Source organism: Macaca mulatta, chromosome 14 (genome assembly GCF_049350105.2).
Source record: "Macaca mulatta isolate MMU2019108-1 chromosome 14, T2T-MMU8v2.0, whole genome shotgun sequence".
NCBI lineage: Eukaryota > Metazoa > Chordata > Mammalia > Primates > Cercopithecidae > Macaca > Macaca mulatta.
The window spans coordinates 94,304,245-94,322,286 of NC_133419.1; the positions used below are offsets into that span (position 1 = coordinate 94,304,245).

Below are 18,042 nucleotides of genomic sequence, written 5' to 3' on the forward strand. Positions count from 1 at the left end.
TGGGTCAAATGGTAACTCTGTTTTAAATTCTTTGAGAAATCTCCTAACTGCTTTCCACGGTGGCTGAATTAATTTACATTCCTTCACCAACAGCAGAGAAGCATTCCCATTTCTCCATGGCCTCTCCAGAATGTTGGTTTTTAGCTTTTTAAATTGATAAAAATTGTGCATAATCATGTATATGTTGTTTTGAAATATGTATACATTGTGGAATGGCTAAATGGCGCTAATTAACATACACATTACCTCACATAGTTGTCATTTTGTGATGAGAATACTTAAAATCTACTCTTAGTAATTTTCAAGAATGCATTAACTGTAGTCACCATGCTGTATTAAATGATTTCCTGAACTTATTCCTCCTGAAATTTTGTATTGTTGACCAAAAGCTCTCAAACCCCCTTCCGTCAGCCCCTGCAACTCTTCCATGAGTTCAACCTTTTCAGATTACACATATAAGTGAGATCATGCAGTATTTATCTTTCTGTGCCTGGCTTATTTCATTTAACATAAACCCTCCCAGGTTCATCCATATTGTCACAGATGACAGAAATTCCATCTTTTTAAAGGCTGAACAGTATTCCATTGCGTATATACCTCTTTCTTTATCCATTTATCCCCTGATGGACACTTAGGTTGTTTCTATATCTTGGCTATTGTGAATAGTGCTGCAGTGAATATAACAGTACAGATATCTCTTTGACATACTTACTTCATTTCCTTTAACTATGTACCCAGTAGTGGGATTGGTAGATCACATGGTAGTTCTACTTTTAATGTCTTGGAGAACCTCCATATTTTCCATAATGGCTGCACTAATTTACATTCCCACAAGCAGTGTGCAAGTGTTCCATTCTTCACATCCTCTCCAACACTTATTTTTTTGTCCTTTGGATAATAGCCATTCTAACAGGTATAAGGGTGATATTATTTTAATTTGCATTTCCCTGATTAGTGAGGTTGAATATTTTTTCATATACCAGTTGCCCATATGTATGTCTTTTGAGAATGTCTATTCAGGTCTTTTGCTCATTTTCTAATGTTTTCTTACTATTGAGTTCCATATATATTTATATATATTTGGGGTTTTAAAATTTATATGAGTATATAGGTGTATATATTTAAGGGGTGCATGAGATGTTTTGATACAGGCATGCAATGTCAAATAAGCACATCATGGAGAATGGGGTATCCATTCCCCCTCAAGCATTTATCCTTTGAGTTACAATCCAACTATATTCATTATTTTAATATACATTATTGACTATAGTCACCCTACTGTGCTATCAAATACCACATCTTATTCATTCCATTTTGGGGGGGTACCCATTAACCATCTCCCCGTATATATTTCGGATATTAACCCCCTATCAAATGTATAGTTTGCACTTTTTTTTTTAACCATTCTGTAGGATGTCTCTTCACTCTGTTGATTGTTTCCTTGGGTCAGAAGCTTTTTCATTCGAGGTAATCCCATTTGTCCATTTTTGCCTTCGTTGTCTGTGCTTTTGGGTTCATATCCAAAAAAATCATCGCCCAGACCAGTGATACGGAGTTCTCCCCCATGTTTTCGTCTAGCACCTTTATTCGTTAATCCTCTATTTCCTTAATTTCTATCTACTGACACCATACATAAGCAACAATAAAATAATAGTGTGCTTCACTTCATACTGCTCCTCCACCAAATAAGCTGGTTATATTATTTCTATTTATTCTTTCAGTACTTACCCTTACACTTCAAAGTATATTATCAGCTTTAAATAATTTCAAGTCCTAACATTAAAAGAGCAAGAAAGAATACTTATGCCACCTCATATCTTCTCCCTTCCAACTTGTTATAACATTTCTGAAACCATAGTTTGCACAGTTAATTTTATCATAATCCTATAGGAAGTTATTTTCCTGTAGCTTCTCCATTTCTCTTGTTTGGACACTATCCTCTTATGGTTTCTTCATAAAATACTCAGGAGAAATAGTCCCTAATTCTTCCATGTTTAGAAATGCTTATGTATTGCAGTTATACATGTTAGTTTGATGTGTTCCCCTGCTAGAATGTACTCTATTTAATAAAGACAGGAATATTTTATATTTTTCTCACTGATGTATCTCCCAGTACCAAGTCATTACACATAGTCATTACACTGAAAATAGTTGTTAAATGAGCAACATATTATACAAAGGAAACATAAAAAGAGCTCTTGGGTTGGTCTTTTTCTCCCTGAGAACTTTGTAGGCATTGCTTTTCAAGTGCTAAATGGTAGAGAAGGTTGAGGCTAGATTTCTATGCCCACCACTATTTATTTTTGGTTTTTAGTAATTTGACTCTGACATGCCTAGGCGTGGTTTTCTTTGTTTACCCTACTTACAGTTTGTTGAATTTCTTGAATCTGTGGGTTATTTTCCACCAAAATTGAAAACCAAGCGAATTTTTATTAACGTTTTTCATGTGCACTCTTAAAAAATTAAATTCTCCATTGAGTAAAAGGATCTAGTTTTATATACCATATCAAGCTTATTAATGTTATTATTCAAATCTTCTATATATGTGCTCCTTTCATCTGCTTGATCTATCAAATTCTAAAAGTGCTACCTTACAAACAACTAAAATTGTGATGTATTTCTTCTCATGGTCCTGTCAATAGTCGCTTGCTTTATATATTTTGAAGCTATATTTACACATTCATAATCTTTTATCAGAGTACTAGTATATGTCATCCTTTGTCCCTCATGGCATGTTCACCTTATATTTCTTTTGCTGATGTTAAAACTGTTGCCATAGGTTTTGTTCATATTTACCTTCCTTTTTCCTTTTTTCCTTCAACGTTTTGTACATTTTTGCTTTAAATATGTCTTTTAAAATCTAATCTGGGAGGACTGTGTGAGATAGGAAAATTTCAATGTCTCTGGAGAATTGGGGTGGATGCAACAGATGGGTAGACCTTTGACAGAATCAGGTGGAGACAGAGAAATTTCAAGGTGGAGGAGTCTGAAAAAAGAGTTCATAATGGGCTTTCTTAATTTTTTCCAACCCAAACTTGTCAGTGCCTTTGAGGTTAAGCCTGATCCCAAATGACTTAATATGGTTTCTGAAAAAGCTGGGTGATCCCCGTGTGACCAGTTGTGCCTATTTCAGTTGGAAGGGAATATTCAAAGGTTGGATGAAAGTTTCCTTGTGGGAAAGTTCAAAAGCAGACAACTTTTATGAAACAATGGGAAAGTGAACACAAGGGAAGGAGAAGACCCTTAACCATGACATTGCTGAGCATCCAAATCCTCTCTCAGTTCCACATTCCTTAAGTTGTTAACAGTTCAAGGGAATAAAAGCTTTTTGAAAAGACTGGCTCCTTTCCAAAGAACTGGCAGGCAGGGAGATAATACACATGACAAGACTGAAATACACTGAAGTCAGGGACATTTGCCTTGTAATGAGAAAATACTCAGAAGAGGACTGCCTACTGAACTGCATTAAGATTCGTAAGAAAAAGTTAGGCCTGACAGTAAGAGTTTTGCCAGGTAGAGGCAAACCATACGTGCACAGTTGCTCTGCCTGCTATTTCAAGCACGGAGGAAAGGGGACACGGATCCAGAGGATGTACAAACCCTTCTGCAATTCTAATACAGATACTCTCAAAAGATTTAGAGGAGGCTATTCATTCATCTTCCTGATCCCAAAATTCTGTATCTCATTTCTAATGTTTAAGCAAAAGTCTGGGAAATATTGTGCAGAACACAGAATTAGTTTCAAATACATTCAAAGGCAGACATCTTTGAAAAATATTCTGTATGGGATATATTCAAGGCAGAGATATAGGGAATGTGATGGTAGACTTCCCAAAAAAAAAAACAAAACAAAACAAAAAACAAACAAACAAACAAAAAACCTCAGAGCCATAATTTCAAAAGATTTCCTTATTTTTCTACCTCTGAAAAGTAATGAACGGTGTGAGACCCTTTTGGGGAAGAGGGAAGGGCAATCATCTCTTGAATTTTCCTAGCAACCTACAGCAGTGTCTTAACCATCTCCAGTTCACAGACGAGCCTGGCTGCAGGTTCCCTATCTTACCTCATGAAGGACACATGAAGGATGGATGGGTGCATACTTGCTCTGTCCTTGAACTGACCAGGAAAACTTAATAGATGGTGGCCTCAGGACCAATCAAACTGAACTTAACCTTTACAAGTTCAGACTCATGACCAGTTGGTAGCAACCACTGCATTTATAGAGATCTGGGAAGATCACAAGAAGATACACAGGCTACCTTGTAGCTTCTATCCTCAGACCTCTTACACGTGGTGCCATTGGTTCTCTGAGCTCCAAGTAAATCTATTCATTCACATAGGTATTTTGTTAACTGTATGTTCACAGAAGCTCTGGGATATAAGAGCTCTCATGAGATTGTATGGTCCAACATACCTACATGAGGTGCCTGGCCAGTGTCACACGGAGTAGCAGACTGGGTCCAGATCCTTCTTCTCTCAGTCTCATACCCTCCATAATCACCAAGATTTTCATTAGCCAGAAAATGTATACGCAAACACATCTTGGTATCGGGACTTAAAAAAAAATACATCAAATGACACCTTTTAAACCAATGACAATGGTTTCTATTCTTGTTTCCAACTCAAATTTTCTTTCAGAATATGCTCTTCAAGAAACATTAGGCTTGGTAATGAGGACTCTGAAAGCCAAGAGTGCTAGATTCTACTGCTGAAACCCCAGTATGACTTTCTGTGAAACTTCTAATAAATAATTCAGTATTGCCTTGAAGCCATTGAATAGCTGGAAATAATTTGGAAGCTGGTGTCTCAAATCATTACCAAGTACACCCATACGAGAGCACTATTTCCCCTGAGAATTGTTAAACTTCCACCAAGCAAGTCCACAGTAAATTGGCATCTGGTCCCTGCCAGGTGACTAACATCAAAATGTTTATCTTTTAAAGGTCCATTTTCAGCCTGCCTTCACCAAGCCTGTCTAGTAGCTGCCTTCTGAAGGTCCAGTTCAAACCAATTAGGCCTCCTGATGGACAATAAAGAGGAAAACAGTGGTGAAGATAGAGCCACAAGCACCTAAAGGATCTATCACACTGTGTGTGCCATGTCTGTTTGGCCAGTAGAGCCTTGGGGAGCAGGCCTTCATTTATATTCTGAGTTTTTGAACACACTGATGAAAAGGGAATGGCCATTTATGGGGCCTCCATAATGTACTAGGCACAAAGTATGCCATTTTCATATTTCAATATATCCTGCCAACATCCCCTAGAAATTAAACCTTACTTCACAGACGTGGGGCAAGTGGGTGCAGGTCATGGGCCCTGAGTAAGGTCATTCAGCTAGAAAATGGCAGAGGTAGAATTCAGATATGTCCGTTTCCCCAAGATTATATTCTTTTCACATCATACACAAAATTTCCTAAGCAAGAACACTGAAATGTTTTAAGTAAGGAGCCCATGGAAAAGATTATTTCACTTATCGCTACCAGGTGAAGCTCCTCTTTCGCTGAGCAACAGACCAGAGGCTGGGTGGAGTTAGTGCCCATAAGGCAGGCCAAACTGACAGCCCATTTGTCTAAAGATGGCATCAAAGGCTGTTCACCATGACCAGGTGAGGGCTGTTCAAATACCCTGGGCAGGCAAGGTTTCTTTAGACCAGGGAGTAGAAAAATAATTTACTGAAAGGCAACAGATTTTAATGATGAAGAAGAGCATAGACTCTGGAGCCAGGCTGCCTGGGTTTAAAATCCCATCTCCTGTTTTGCCCCAAACAGTCTAAGGTATGTGTGCATGAGGGTGTCTGGATGTGGGGGCAGAGCAGATGGACGGGCAGGAGCAGCCAGGTAGTGGGGTTTGCTGAAGAATGGTCAACAGGGACCTAAGGCATGCTGCATCTAGTTTTGCGTATGTCTAAAACGCACTGTAACACAAGCTTAAGAATAAACAAACCAGAGCTCCTCCACTCACTAGCTGTGTGACATGGACAGGTTCCCTGGCCTGCCTCAGCTTCCTCCTGTGTAAGATTGAGTAATAATCGTACCTACCTCATGAGGCTGTGTGAGAAATAAATACATGTAAAATATCAAGCTACTATTGTTTACACAGTAACTATGAGTAACTAAGCCCCAGGCACTAGACTTGGCTTTACAAATACACTATTTCAACTTAACCCTCCCCACACTCCTATGAGGCAAGATAACCTCTAAGTGGATTCAGAGGAATTTCAGCAGCAAAATCTGCACCAAAACCCAGGTTTGTTCTAAAAGCCACATTTTCTACTAGAGAGTTTACCTTCCTAAAAGTGACTTTACCAGTTCTTTACGGACGGAGAAACTGAGGTTCAGTGGGATTAAGTAATATACAATTCTGAGTGGCAGACTGAGAACTAAATGCCGATCAGGTAATTGCAAGACATGCAGACTGTGGTCTTTCTGCTGGAGAGAATGGGCTGTCCTTGCTCCATCCTCACAGCATCTGCCCCCCTGGAAGGGGACTCACCAGCCGCACGGCGGCCACTGTGAGGAGCAGGGATGGCTGCAGATGCCTTCCCCCTCCCTCCAGCCCCTGAATGAGAAAGTCCTTGGGACAGTGGCCTGCAGTCTTTCTCAGACCAGCAAGCATTGAAGTTTGTAACAGAACCAAATAAAGGGGAGGAAAACAGAAACCTCAGAGGAACGTGATGCTAGCGGCCTCTGAATTTGTTAAGTATTTTAGCGAATCTCTTTCCAGGGCCATTGGCCCTTAAGTAAGTATGAGGAGGCACCGGGTCTCTCTGAGACCAGCTGACAGAGTAGGGCCGCAGAGCTCTGTCGGCCTGCCGAGTCCAGGCTCTCCAGGCATCAGCCAGGGAAGTCCTTCCTTTCAATAGCTGCTTCATCTTCCTGAGAGACTCACTCCAAGAGGCCCCAAATCTCCACTAACAGCCTCTGCCATCAATGAGCGAGTCGCACAGCCACGGGGATTAGGAAAAGCGCTTCTCTCCCCACAAATCTCCATAATCAGCAATGACAGGAGAACAGAAATCCTCAGAACAGTCACCATGAATCTGACTTCCAAAGAGAGGCTGCTCCATCAGGAACCGGGACCGCATGAGCAGTGCTGTTAGAATAAAATGAGGCAACCATTCCAGCCAATTTGCATTGAAAACTCAGCTGGAATGCCAACAATTTGCATCCTTTCAGATAAGAACAAAACCAAGCCTGACCTTTACTTCCAGGACCACTCTGCATTGCTGTTTGCACAAACATACCAAGTTAAAGTAGGAAAACCTAACTGGTGTAAAAAGCATCTGTGGTCACAGTCTAATTAGAACTCTCACTTTCTAAAGCAAGCCAATTAATGCACCCTTTCTGTCCCTCTCCATCTTAAAATTGTCAGTCAAAAAGCATAATTTTACTCAGAAATGATGAGCAGAGGGAGTGCTGGGGAAGGTGGAGAGAGCCACAGGAGAAAGGGAAGGGGAGGGAAGAGGGGCAGACCCCTGGGCAGAGGGAGACTCACAGACAGCAACTGGCAAAACATGATAAGCATCCAGTTTAAGGCTATTATCTCCTTTATTCAAAAAATAAATATTTCACTTTGATTCAACATATTTCAAATCACATTAAGCACAGAGAAGAAATACAGTCCCTTTGGAGATTGTGACACGTGTTGGAAAGAGGCATGATCCAAACAATGGGAATGAGGTGAGTGCGGATTCCAGCTGCTTCCCAACCCAGAGGTTCCGCACCTCTTCAGGTGGAGCTACTTATTGATTTTTAGGAGAGAAAAAGAAACACACACACGCGCGCGCGCGCTTTGAAGTCTGAAAGGCACATGAAGTGGACCATAAGGTGTATGGCACATTCACTGATAAAACATCCCCTATTCCCTCCCAAGAAAAGCGGAGATACTTTAATCAAGTCAAAGACCAGAGAAGACAGGGTGCTCCAGCTTACAGCTCAGCAACATGAACATCTCTGAATATGAAAGCCATTTTTTGTTTGCGTCCCCCTCCCGCGCCTCCTCTCCCTGCCGATGGGGTCCGCAGCTGGCTGCGGGGCTCACTCGGTGATGGTGGGGCGCGTGGCCACGTACACAAACACCACGATCAAGAGCACGACCACGGCCAGCGTGGGCAGCACCACTGTGGTGATCTGCTGCCGGGCCTCCTGCATGGCTTGCTTCCGCTCCTTCTTGTCCTTGGAGGTCTCCTTCTTGGGCTTCCCTTTGAGCTGCCGCATCTTTCCTAGAGGAAGCTAGGAGGGTGTGTCCAGAGGGATTCCAGGAAGGGCCACACTCTTCCTGTCAAGGCTGGAACCTCCTGTAGAAAGAACTGTGATGGTCAAGAATAAACCAAGTGGAAGAAAAAATAAATCATAAAGGCAAATACACAACTAGGAAAAACATCTGCAACTTACATGACAAAGGGCTAAGAGGCCACACGGGTCTCTAAGTTCCCTTGGGGTCAGCGCTCTAAGCAGTGGGCACTGGGTCACCGGTGTGCTGTGAGAGGGGCCTTTGCTCCAGCACCAGCTGGACAAACACCTGGGTACCAGACAAATAATACTGTGTTCTGTACGTGCCATGAGGTGAAAGGATCGGGAAGTACCAACTACGCTGCCTCCACTCAGAGAAGTGGCTGTCCCTTTCATGGCTCTAGCTACTTGCTTTCCTGCTCTAAGTTCCATGATCTCCCCAGCCCATCTCCAGCATGGAACTGCAGGCAGTCTGCAGTCTCCAGGCACGTGGCCCCCTTCCTGCCCAAGCCAGGCCAGACTCATTAAGGCTGCAGAGAGCCCACAGGCACCAACTTCTCTCATCTCTTTGTTGGTTCCTTGGCCCATTCATTCAAACCTTCCCGAGCACCTACCGTGTGCCAAGCATTGCTCAAGGAGCTGAGGATAGAGATGAAGGACTCAGTTGTGTCCCCACAGAGGTCACAGTCTGGGAGGCATGATGGAAACCTGGGTCACAATAATAATGAAGGGAGATGGCTGAGCCCACAGTCCTGCCACCCACTAAACCTGGGATTCTCCTGTGAATTCTGTGGCCCGTGGAGGGTCCTAACAGGTGAAGTAGAACTTTCAGGGGCCTGAGGAATGAATACAAATGTTTGGCTAACTACAGAGGAACATCTCTATAAAAGTCAGCTTCTTAGCTTTAAGCAGATGAAAAAGACTTTGGCTGATTTAAATTGAGGAGTTTACTTAAAGGCCTTTGGCATCTCATTGATTCCCAGAAAAGCCAAAGAACCAGGCTCAGAAAATGGGCAGGACATTATGCTGTGCTGCTATAAGTGGATCCCAACTCACACTCCCAGTGTGAGGATGCCAGAGCCTGCATCACCACCTGTCAGCACTGGACACGGGCACTGGAGCAGGAGGTGCCGAGCCACCATGACCACCCCCAAAAACTAGATGTGGCTGCTGGCACAGTCTCCAGATGAACTCCCCACCCCCCAGCTTTCTGCATCACCAGCTCTCATGCATGTGTGACTAGACAAGCCCAGGTCCATACGCCCACAGCCTAGCCTTCCAATTTGTACAGCGGGAAGAGTACTTTCCAAACACAGTGAAGGAGTGGGGTTAGGAATCAGGCAGGGATATATCAAAGGCAGATGTCCATTACAATATCCTGGGCGAGTAGCACGGAGTGAGGGGTTCTTGGAAGCAGAAGAGCGCTGTACACCAATGTTCTCTAGCAGAGGGACCTATGCTCTATATTGTCTGCCCTGTTTTGTCCCAGGGTAGTGGGTGGCCTGTCATCATCTTGAGGAGGAAGATGACATCTCCATCTAAGTGACCGAGGTGGCAGAATGTGGACTCAGAGTTGGGAAAGGTCTTATTGATACCATCCTGGTTTTTTTTTTTATGAGGGATCCTTAATCTCTTACCATTCCTCTCATTCCATTTAGATCCCAAAACCTTTGTTGTATCATTCAAAATCAGGCAGAGTTTCCTAAGGTATGAGATGACAAATATTATTGTGCTAGGATGGCATAATGCCAGTCAAGAGCAAACATTAAGGTTCAGGAAATATTAACGGAAGTGCCATTTGGGCAAATGTATAATTTCCTTCATGAAATTGGGAACAGAGAGAGGGAAAAAAACAAAAACAAAAAACAAAAAACAAAAACAAAAACAAAAAACCTACTATTACTTTCTTAAGGCCTGAAAGGTACAGGAACCCCTGGCTTTACCAATTCTCCTTTCAGGTCTTCCAAAGGACTTCCAGACTGACTTGCCTTCAAATCCAGGACGTATCACTTACAGGCTAAATGGCTTTGAGCAAGTCACTTAACTCCACTAGGCCTCCATGCCATCATCTGAACAATGAGAACAGCTTGTTTTAAAGGATGACTGTGAGAATCTGGAAAGCAAATGCATCTGTACGCAGAGCTCTGCCCACCCACAGGGACGCGGTACAGGTGGGCTGAGACATCTCCACCCATACCCGTGGGCGGCCCAGGGATGGGTGCACTGAGCTCCTCTAAGCCAGACTGCAGCCTTGAGTGGTGCCCACCTTCGCGGGACCGTGGTGAGGATGGAATAGGAAGCTGTATAACTCAGGGCTCGGCACAGAGCGGGCGCTGAATTCATGCTAGCCGACATACCAACACCTGGAACGCACCCCAACGGCCCTGTGTCAGACAGACAGCATTTATTATCCCCACCACGGAAGGGAGGAAACCAAGGAGCAAAGAGGAAAAACGCCAACAGTCACCCAGTTTGTAAATATCCCATGGCTTCTAACAGCAATGGACAGCATTCCTGTTCAAAGCTGCAAACGGCAGCCCATTCCCTCTGATATGGCCTCAAAAAAATTATTTAAAATGAAACAAGCCATCAGCAGCACTCTGATTCATGGCCATTTCCTTGTGAAGATAATGGCCTGTCAGAGCCCGCTGCTGTCTCTCCCAAATTCCTCACAGGACTGGCAGGTGGCACCCCGGGCCTGGGGCTAGCCGAGCCCTGGCTGTCTGGCTAGCAGTGCTGGGCCTGACTTCCCTCCTGCACTTCAAGCTGCTGTCTGCATCCGCCCCCATAAGTGCAGCTGACATTCAAAGGCCCCAGCCTCCACGATGACCAGTCCTCAACATTTCTAAGATGCATTCAGAAGTTCCTGGAGGCATGGAAAAAAGCCTCAAGCTACTGGGGCCGGGGTGGTCTGGTCAGGATTTAAAAGGCAAACATGCCCATCTGAATCCTGCGTACTTCATCAGGCTTCAGGAGAAGCAGCGTCTCTGCTCTCACTCACCTGTGACCTGGGGCAGCAAGGGAAAGCATCTCTGAGATAACAACTGGGGAGGAGACCCTTTGGTGAAAAGGGACCAGCCAGGAAAAAAGCTGGGAAGAGCACCAGGCAGAGGGCAGAGTGGCCTGAGCCAGGCAGGGCATGGCTTACCGAGGAGTGAGAGGAACGAGGTGGCGAGGTGGCGAGGGCAGGAGGGGACTCCAGGGAGGGGAGGGGAGGGAGAAGCAGAGGTACTGCAGGCCATGGCAAGATTATTCCAAGAACAGCAGCAGGCGCTGAAGGGCTTTCCAGCAGGGAGGCGCAGGTGCTGAAAAGCTCCCTCTGGCTGGTCAGTGGGGAGTGGGTTGTGAGGGAACGCAAAGGGAGGCTCTGGAGCAGTCTAGGGGCTGGGGGGCTGGTGGTGGCTTGGACACGGGGTGGATCAGCGGTGACAAAGAGGAGGATGGAGTTATGTTCTGAAGGTATAAGGGACAGGCCCCAGTGACTGACTGGACATGGCAAATAAGGGAAAGGGGGACACAAGAATAAATCCAAGGTCTGGAGCCTGAACCACCGCATGGGTGGCATGGGTGTTGATTCTGTCTCCTGAGAAGCAAGAAGGGGCATGGGGAGGAGTGGGCACTGGGGAAGGGTGGGCTCAAGAAGTGCATTGAGTGCTCTGTGGGTACCTCTCTGCGTGTGAGGATGCTTCTTAGAGATCGTCGTGGAAATAATATCAAGGAGACAATAGGATAAATGAGTCAGGAGCTGGGTCTGGGCTGAGGATCTGTATTTGGAAGTCATCAACTATTGGATTAAGAGAGATCATGTCCAAGGAAGGCAGAGAAAGGGCCCAGGACTGAGCCCCAAGGCACCCTGACAGCTACAGGGTAGGAAGTGGAAGAGCGGGCAGGAAGGGGAAGAGCAAGGGGGGTACTCAGAGAACAGGAGTGAGGAAAAAGAGAACGTGCCATTGTGGGAACCAAGACAGTCAAGAAGGTCAACTGTCAGAAGACAGAGGCACTTGGGCCAGAACATAAGCGAACACACTGCTTCCTTGCTCGGGAACATTTGGCCAAGGAAAAACTGTCAGTGGCACGTGCTCAGTGCAGAGCTGGCTGACACTCTGCTGCAAGCCCCCCTGTCTTCCGGTAGCTTGTGATGACGGGTCTGCATGCCAGCGCGCCAAACAGCACCAGGGCCGCCAACTGCTTCAAAGTTCTGTGGTAAGAGTGTGTGTGGCCAAAAGGGTTTTTCTTTAAATAATAAGAGAAACCAGAGAATGATGTTTGAGGGATCTAATAGAATGGGAGAAAACCCTGACACTGAAAAAAGAAGAGGTCTGTGTAGGAGCAAGACGGGAAGCCGAATGGACAGACCTGCCTTTGAGAGGCAAAGGACCCTTCGAACTCAACAAGAGGAGGGTAGGGAGATGGCACCGGGGGTGGGGGTGGCTCCGTACTGTGAGGTTGGGGGACTAAAGGCTTCTGTTTATTTTCAATGAAATCGGAGGTTTCAGCTTAAAGTCTGGGAAGTTGGGAGGCAGGCTCGGGGAAGAGAAATCAAGAAGTAATCACCTTTGGAGGGTGAAAAGGCCACCACAGAACACTGTCCATGCCTGCCTGCCTCCCTCTGGGCTGAGGACTGCCTCACCATGGCTCTGGGCCCAGGAGCTGCACTGGGCAGCCTCCTGGGCCAGGGCTGGCTCAATCACATCTGCCCTGAAATGTGGGCTTGCCTAGAGGAGAAGCTGGGCCAATTGGCCTCTACTTCAAGAATCTAAGAGACATGAAGGGACACTGAAGTTAGACAATCACACAGATGTAGTCACCAGGGAAGGCAGGCAGGAGAGAGGCCTGGGGGTGGAGGGAGCACTCCTGAGAGGCCACAAGAGAAGTCCAGTCCCCTGGGAGGCCAGCTCTACACAGGCTTCTGTCCTCAGGGTACTCCGATGTGTCTCTGTATGTGATGAACACCTCTTTCAACTTTGACTGGCTCCAAGGGTCTCTGTCCATTACACTGGAAAGAGCTCTGCCTAAAATGACTGCTCCAGTTTCACAATGAGGAATCCAAGGCCCTGCCACTGACACAAAAGAAAGGACTGGCAGAGTCAAAGGTCAAACGCACATCTGTGACTCTGAAGCCTGGACAGTCCCCACCTTCCTGGGTGCACCGCACTTGTCTTCCCGCCCTTCACCCACTTTGTGCCCCCATCATGGTTCAGCAGCCCCTTGCAGAGAGAAATAAATGAAGCTCACATCTCAGCCTGCTCAGCCTGGCTTCTGCCCAGCAAGCAGCTCAGGCAGGATGGAAGCTGCAACCTCCAGCTTCTCAAATGCCAGTGCCCCACGGCCTCTAGCTTCCCTAACCAGGGAAACGGACACTTCACAAACGCCTGAGTTCTACTGATTCTAATGAAACTCCACCTGCTACACCCCTACCCCCCACCAGCACACACCCACGGCAACCGGTCGGTATGGGGACATTCCAAATGGTCCCCAGGATGTGTGGGCAGGAGACCAGAGGCAGAGAGGAGGAAAGCGGGGACGCATTCTTCAGCACAGAACTGTTTGTGAATTTTTTTCTGTGATTGTAACTTTCCCATCTTTTCCTACTTCTGTGTATGTAGATATGCATGTATGCACACATGCTAACTTCTTATATGCACTTTTCTCCGATTTGGAGATTATAATGTACACAGAGTGTTAGATCCTATTAGGGAAAGGTAGGAACACAGGTTCGAAATCAGGTTTGTGCCTTAGCTCTGCCTCATCGGGTTAAACGATCTTGGACAAGGTACTAAATCTCTCTCATGTCCCGACTCTCCTCCTCTGTAAAATGGGTGAGAAACCTGTTTTGTAGACATCGAAAAATTAGAAATAATGTATTATCTGAAGTATGTAGTGGATGAACAGGCCATACCAGAGGCTCAATAAATGGTACACAGAAACTTGCTGTCCAGTGAGGTCTGTCCCTTGGAGATGTACATGAATCTGGGAAACACCAGGGAATTCTACTTTTTTTTTTTTTTTTTGCACCATAAAACCCATGGATGACAAAATTCCCCAGGTTTTCTCTTTTCCCTGAGTTGCCAATTAGCTGTTGGGCAGGTCTGTTTAAAGGTTTGATGGGAGAAGGCTGGTTCAGGCTCTCAGGGGAAGGTCTAGGACAAGGAAGATCACTTTCAACTCATCACCCCAGACCCGCTAACCCTGTGCGGCCAATGCAGCAGCCACCGGCCATGTGTTGAACATCAGCCATATGGCTGTGGTCCAAATTCAGCTGTGCTGTGGTATAAAATACACACAAGATTTTGAAGGCTTAGTACCAAAAGAAAGAATGCCAAATAGCTCATTAAAAGTTATTTATGCTGATTACATGTTGAAATAATGTTTTGAATATACTGGGTTAAATGAAATCTATTATTAAAATCGATTCCACCTGTTTTCTTTTTTCTGTTTTAATGTGGCTACTAGAAAAGTTTTAAATTCCATGAGTAGCTGGCATTATACTTTTACCGGACAGCTTGCCCCATGCAGTCAGGGGCTCACCCTGCCCTCCTGTAAGCCTTCCACATCATAGGCTCAGCCCACAAGGCTGAGAACTCCCTAAGCCTTCACAGCCCAGCCCCATTCACTCTTTCCAGCCTCACCACACCCAAATGACCCACTATTACCACCACACCTGAGCCTCCCTGTGGGCTCTCAGCTCCACGCCTTTGCTGATGGAACATCTCTGCTGGAATGCCCTTTTCCCTCGCACTGTCACCTGCCTGTGCAGTCTCTCATCTTTAGACAACCATCACACATGGCCTTCACCAGCTCCTCCACGCAGAAACAACAGCTTCCTCCTCGGTGCTATCTATCTCAGGACTTGGTTTATACCTTTACTGCAGCACTGACTGGCAGCTACTGCCTAGCTGGCTGGGCCTCTGACGTCTCCACTTCTTGGGGGACTGCAAATGTGCCTTGCTGGTAAGAATATTCTCCTGGGCTGGCATGATGCCTTTTATATAACAGGTGCTCAACAAACATCTGCTGGACTGAATATCAAAGCTGGAATATTTTAAGACAAGCAGTTCATCTTAGGCAACTAACCATTGAGTTAGAATAGAAAATTCTGTAATAATAAACTAGCTAGCTGCCATTTATAAATACTTATTTCATCCCCACCACAATCATACAAGATTGGTATTTTTACCCCCATTTAAATGATGAAACTGAGATTCAGTAAAGTATGCTGTTACCCAACATCAAAGACTGCTGGGAACAAGCACAATCTCAATTCCACTATAAAACCTGCAATAAGTACTCGTTAAGTATTTAATGAATGACCTGCCGAATGAGGATTTGAACTCAGACCTGATTCCAAAGTCCACCCATTTGTGTGACCCCACAGTGCCTTCCAACGCCCCCACAAATAAGAACAGCAGTTACTGCTTCCTGACTGCTCAATACCTATCAAGCGACTGCACTAAAGTCCTCCACAAACACGCAAGCCTCACAGCAGACTTCATCCCCATTTTGCAGACAAGGGAACTGAGGCTTAGAGCAGGCCCTAGGGAGTTAGAAAGTCAATAGTGCAGCTGGGATTCCAATCAAGCTTTTTCTGGCTCAGAAACTATGTTCCTCCCACTCCACGCAGCTGCTTCTGCAGGGGACACCAGGCTATCCCCTACAAGGCATGTGGACCAATGGGACACAGATCAAGAGTCCATGCCTGGTTCCTGCTTGTCAGCTCTGGAAGCTGAGGACACAGGGAGGGTTGTGAGAGGAACACAGGCCCTCCGGGTGTGTCTCATTTGGCAGCAGGTAAAGTCTGTTGCTTACAATCAGGCTAACCCTGATGCCTGGAAGGTGCCGCTACATGCCGGCTGGGCAGTCGTTCTGGGTTAAAAGATGCACCACGTCGTGCTTGAGTTTTCAGTGTGGGCCACGCTGCTCTAAACCCCCCAGGAAAAGTGCAACTCTCTCCACCCACCCCTACACTGCCCAGGGTCAACAGCATGGAGGGAGCCAAGGATGTCACAGGCTGTTGAAGGGGTGCCTGCCGAGAACAGCTTGACCAGATCTGGAGTCCATGCTAAGTCCCTGTACACAGCCAATTACATCCCACTGTACAACCCACGTGAGAACAGTAACCAGGCCCAGACATCCAACCACTAGACATTCTCAATGCTGTTCTCCTTTTCTAAAGTGTCAAAGCTCTCCTGTCTTCAGAAAAAACAGTTTAAGGTGCTCCCTAAGAAGTGGCTGCATGTTTCTCCCACTTCAAAATCAGGAACACAAATGAGTAAACAACACAAGAAGGGGATAGATGGGGAAAGCTTCACCATCTCTTCCTGTAGCTGTGTCATTATTACAACATGAGGCATCAGAAGGGCCAAACTGCTCTATGCTTTATGCTATAAGCCCAGGGAAGCTGCCCTGGGTTCAGGGAGACATAAATTCTGCACTTGAGAGCAGCAGCTCTGCGGTTCATCAAGTGCGCTTGCTTCATTTTATGTCCCTGGTATTTAGCCATAATGGGCCTGTGATCACTTCACTCCAGGCAGCTGCAGAGTGGGGGCAGGGGACAGACAGGCTGCCAGGAGAATTGTGCAAGATGGGACTCCTGACACCCGCAAAGCACCTGCTGATAACATAAGTGTCTGCCCCAGGAACATATACATGAACCAATAATGACAGCCACACAGGTGCCAGCTCCACTGCTCCCTGCTGCTGACAGGCCACAGGGGTCAGGAAAGCTCTTGACCTGAAGGCCAGTGGGTGTATGAGGGGAGGAGGGACCACAACAGTTACAGACAGATAAAAGACACACACACACACACACACTTCTCACACCAATGGCAGAAAAAAGAAGAAAATGTTATTTGGCAGCAGTGGCAGCAGCAGTAGCTACTCCCAAATAAAAATCCAGAAACACAAAAGAATCTCTGAGTGGGCTGCCGAATGACAGAGACATGAAAGCTAGCGTTCTCAATAAATTAGATAAGTCACATTTTTTTGGCACACTTGGATTAATAAAGTGCTTTTCTGTGCATTATTCATTTCATCCTCGAAGTAACTGTGTTATGTATTATTGTCCTTAGTTAACAAGAAAAAGCAGCACATGGTAAGTTAAGTGCATGTCAGGGTTTCAGTCCCATCCTGGCAATTCTAGGGTCTGTGATCCTGGGCAAGTAACTTAACTTCTTAAGACCCTCAATTACTATATTGTCAAACAAAGATAAAAGTACCTAGCATTCAAATATTTTTAAAGCATACCCTGTATGTCAGGGGACAATGTTGAGGATGCAGCTATGAACAAAACAAGCAAAAATGTTGCCTTCAGGTAATGAAGCTGTCTTCATTCACAGGGAATGTGGAGAGACGGACAACTAACAAATGGATAGAGCATGTGTCAGATGATGCTGTGTGCTGCTGGAGGCGCAGAGGCTGCAAATTTAGAGTAACTGAGCAGGGAAGGCTTCATGAGAAAGTGACACTGGACCAGAGACTTGAAGGGATCTGTGCAGATTCCTGGGAAGATCTTCCAGGCAGGGCAGGACCCATGCAGAGACCCTCAGGCGGAGCATCACTTGCACATCTGAGAAGCACACAGGGGCCACAAGTCCGGAGAAAGCAAAGGGAGAGCTGAGGGGTCAGAGAGGGAGCAGCAGAGCGCGAGATGGGGCCACAGGAGGGTGCTGCTTACATTTTAAAAGAACTCTGTGGACAACTGACTGAGGTCATGAAAGGGCTAAGGCAAGGAAATCAGTGAAGATGCTAATGAATTATTCAGGTAAAACCTGATGGTACAGGATAGGGGTAGATGGTACAGGATAGGATGGTAC

The 18,042-nt window shown here is 45.6% G+C and overlaps 2 protein-coding genes across 31 annotated transcripts in view; both read right to left on the bottom strand.

The window, feature by feature from the left end:
- LOC144334445 (uncharacterized) overlaps window positions 1-18,042 on the bottom strand; it is a 176,713-nt gene that overhangs the window by 97,196 nt on the left and 61,475 nt on the right. For 8 of the 30 annotated variants that reach the window (XM_077964196.1, XM_077964199.1, XM_077964177.1 and 5 more), the window contains one exon: window positions 7,528-8,307. The exons of 5 other annotated variants lie outside the window; for them this stretch is intronic. The gene's annotated coding sequence lies outside the window, so the exon portion shown is untranslated. Of the gene's footprint in view, window positions 1-7,527; window positions 8,308-8,392; window positions 8,520-8,844; window positions 8,939-18,042 lie in introns of those variants that run through there. 17 more of the 30 variants (XM_077964197.1, XM_077964204.1, XM_077964180.1 and 14 more) reach the window with 5 other exon arrangements.
- SMCO4 (single-pass membrane protein with coiled-coil domains 4) overlaps window positions 7,768-18,042 on the bottom strand; it is a 64,872-nt gene continuing 54,597 nt past the window's right edge. The window contains 1 exon segment of the mRNA NM_001193371.2: window positions 7,768-8,295. Coding sequence (NP_001180300.1) covers window positions 8,036-8,215 — 180 coding nt within the window. The 5' untranslated portion in view covers window positions 8,216-8,295 and the 3' untranslated portion in view covers window positions 7,768-8,035.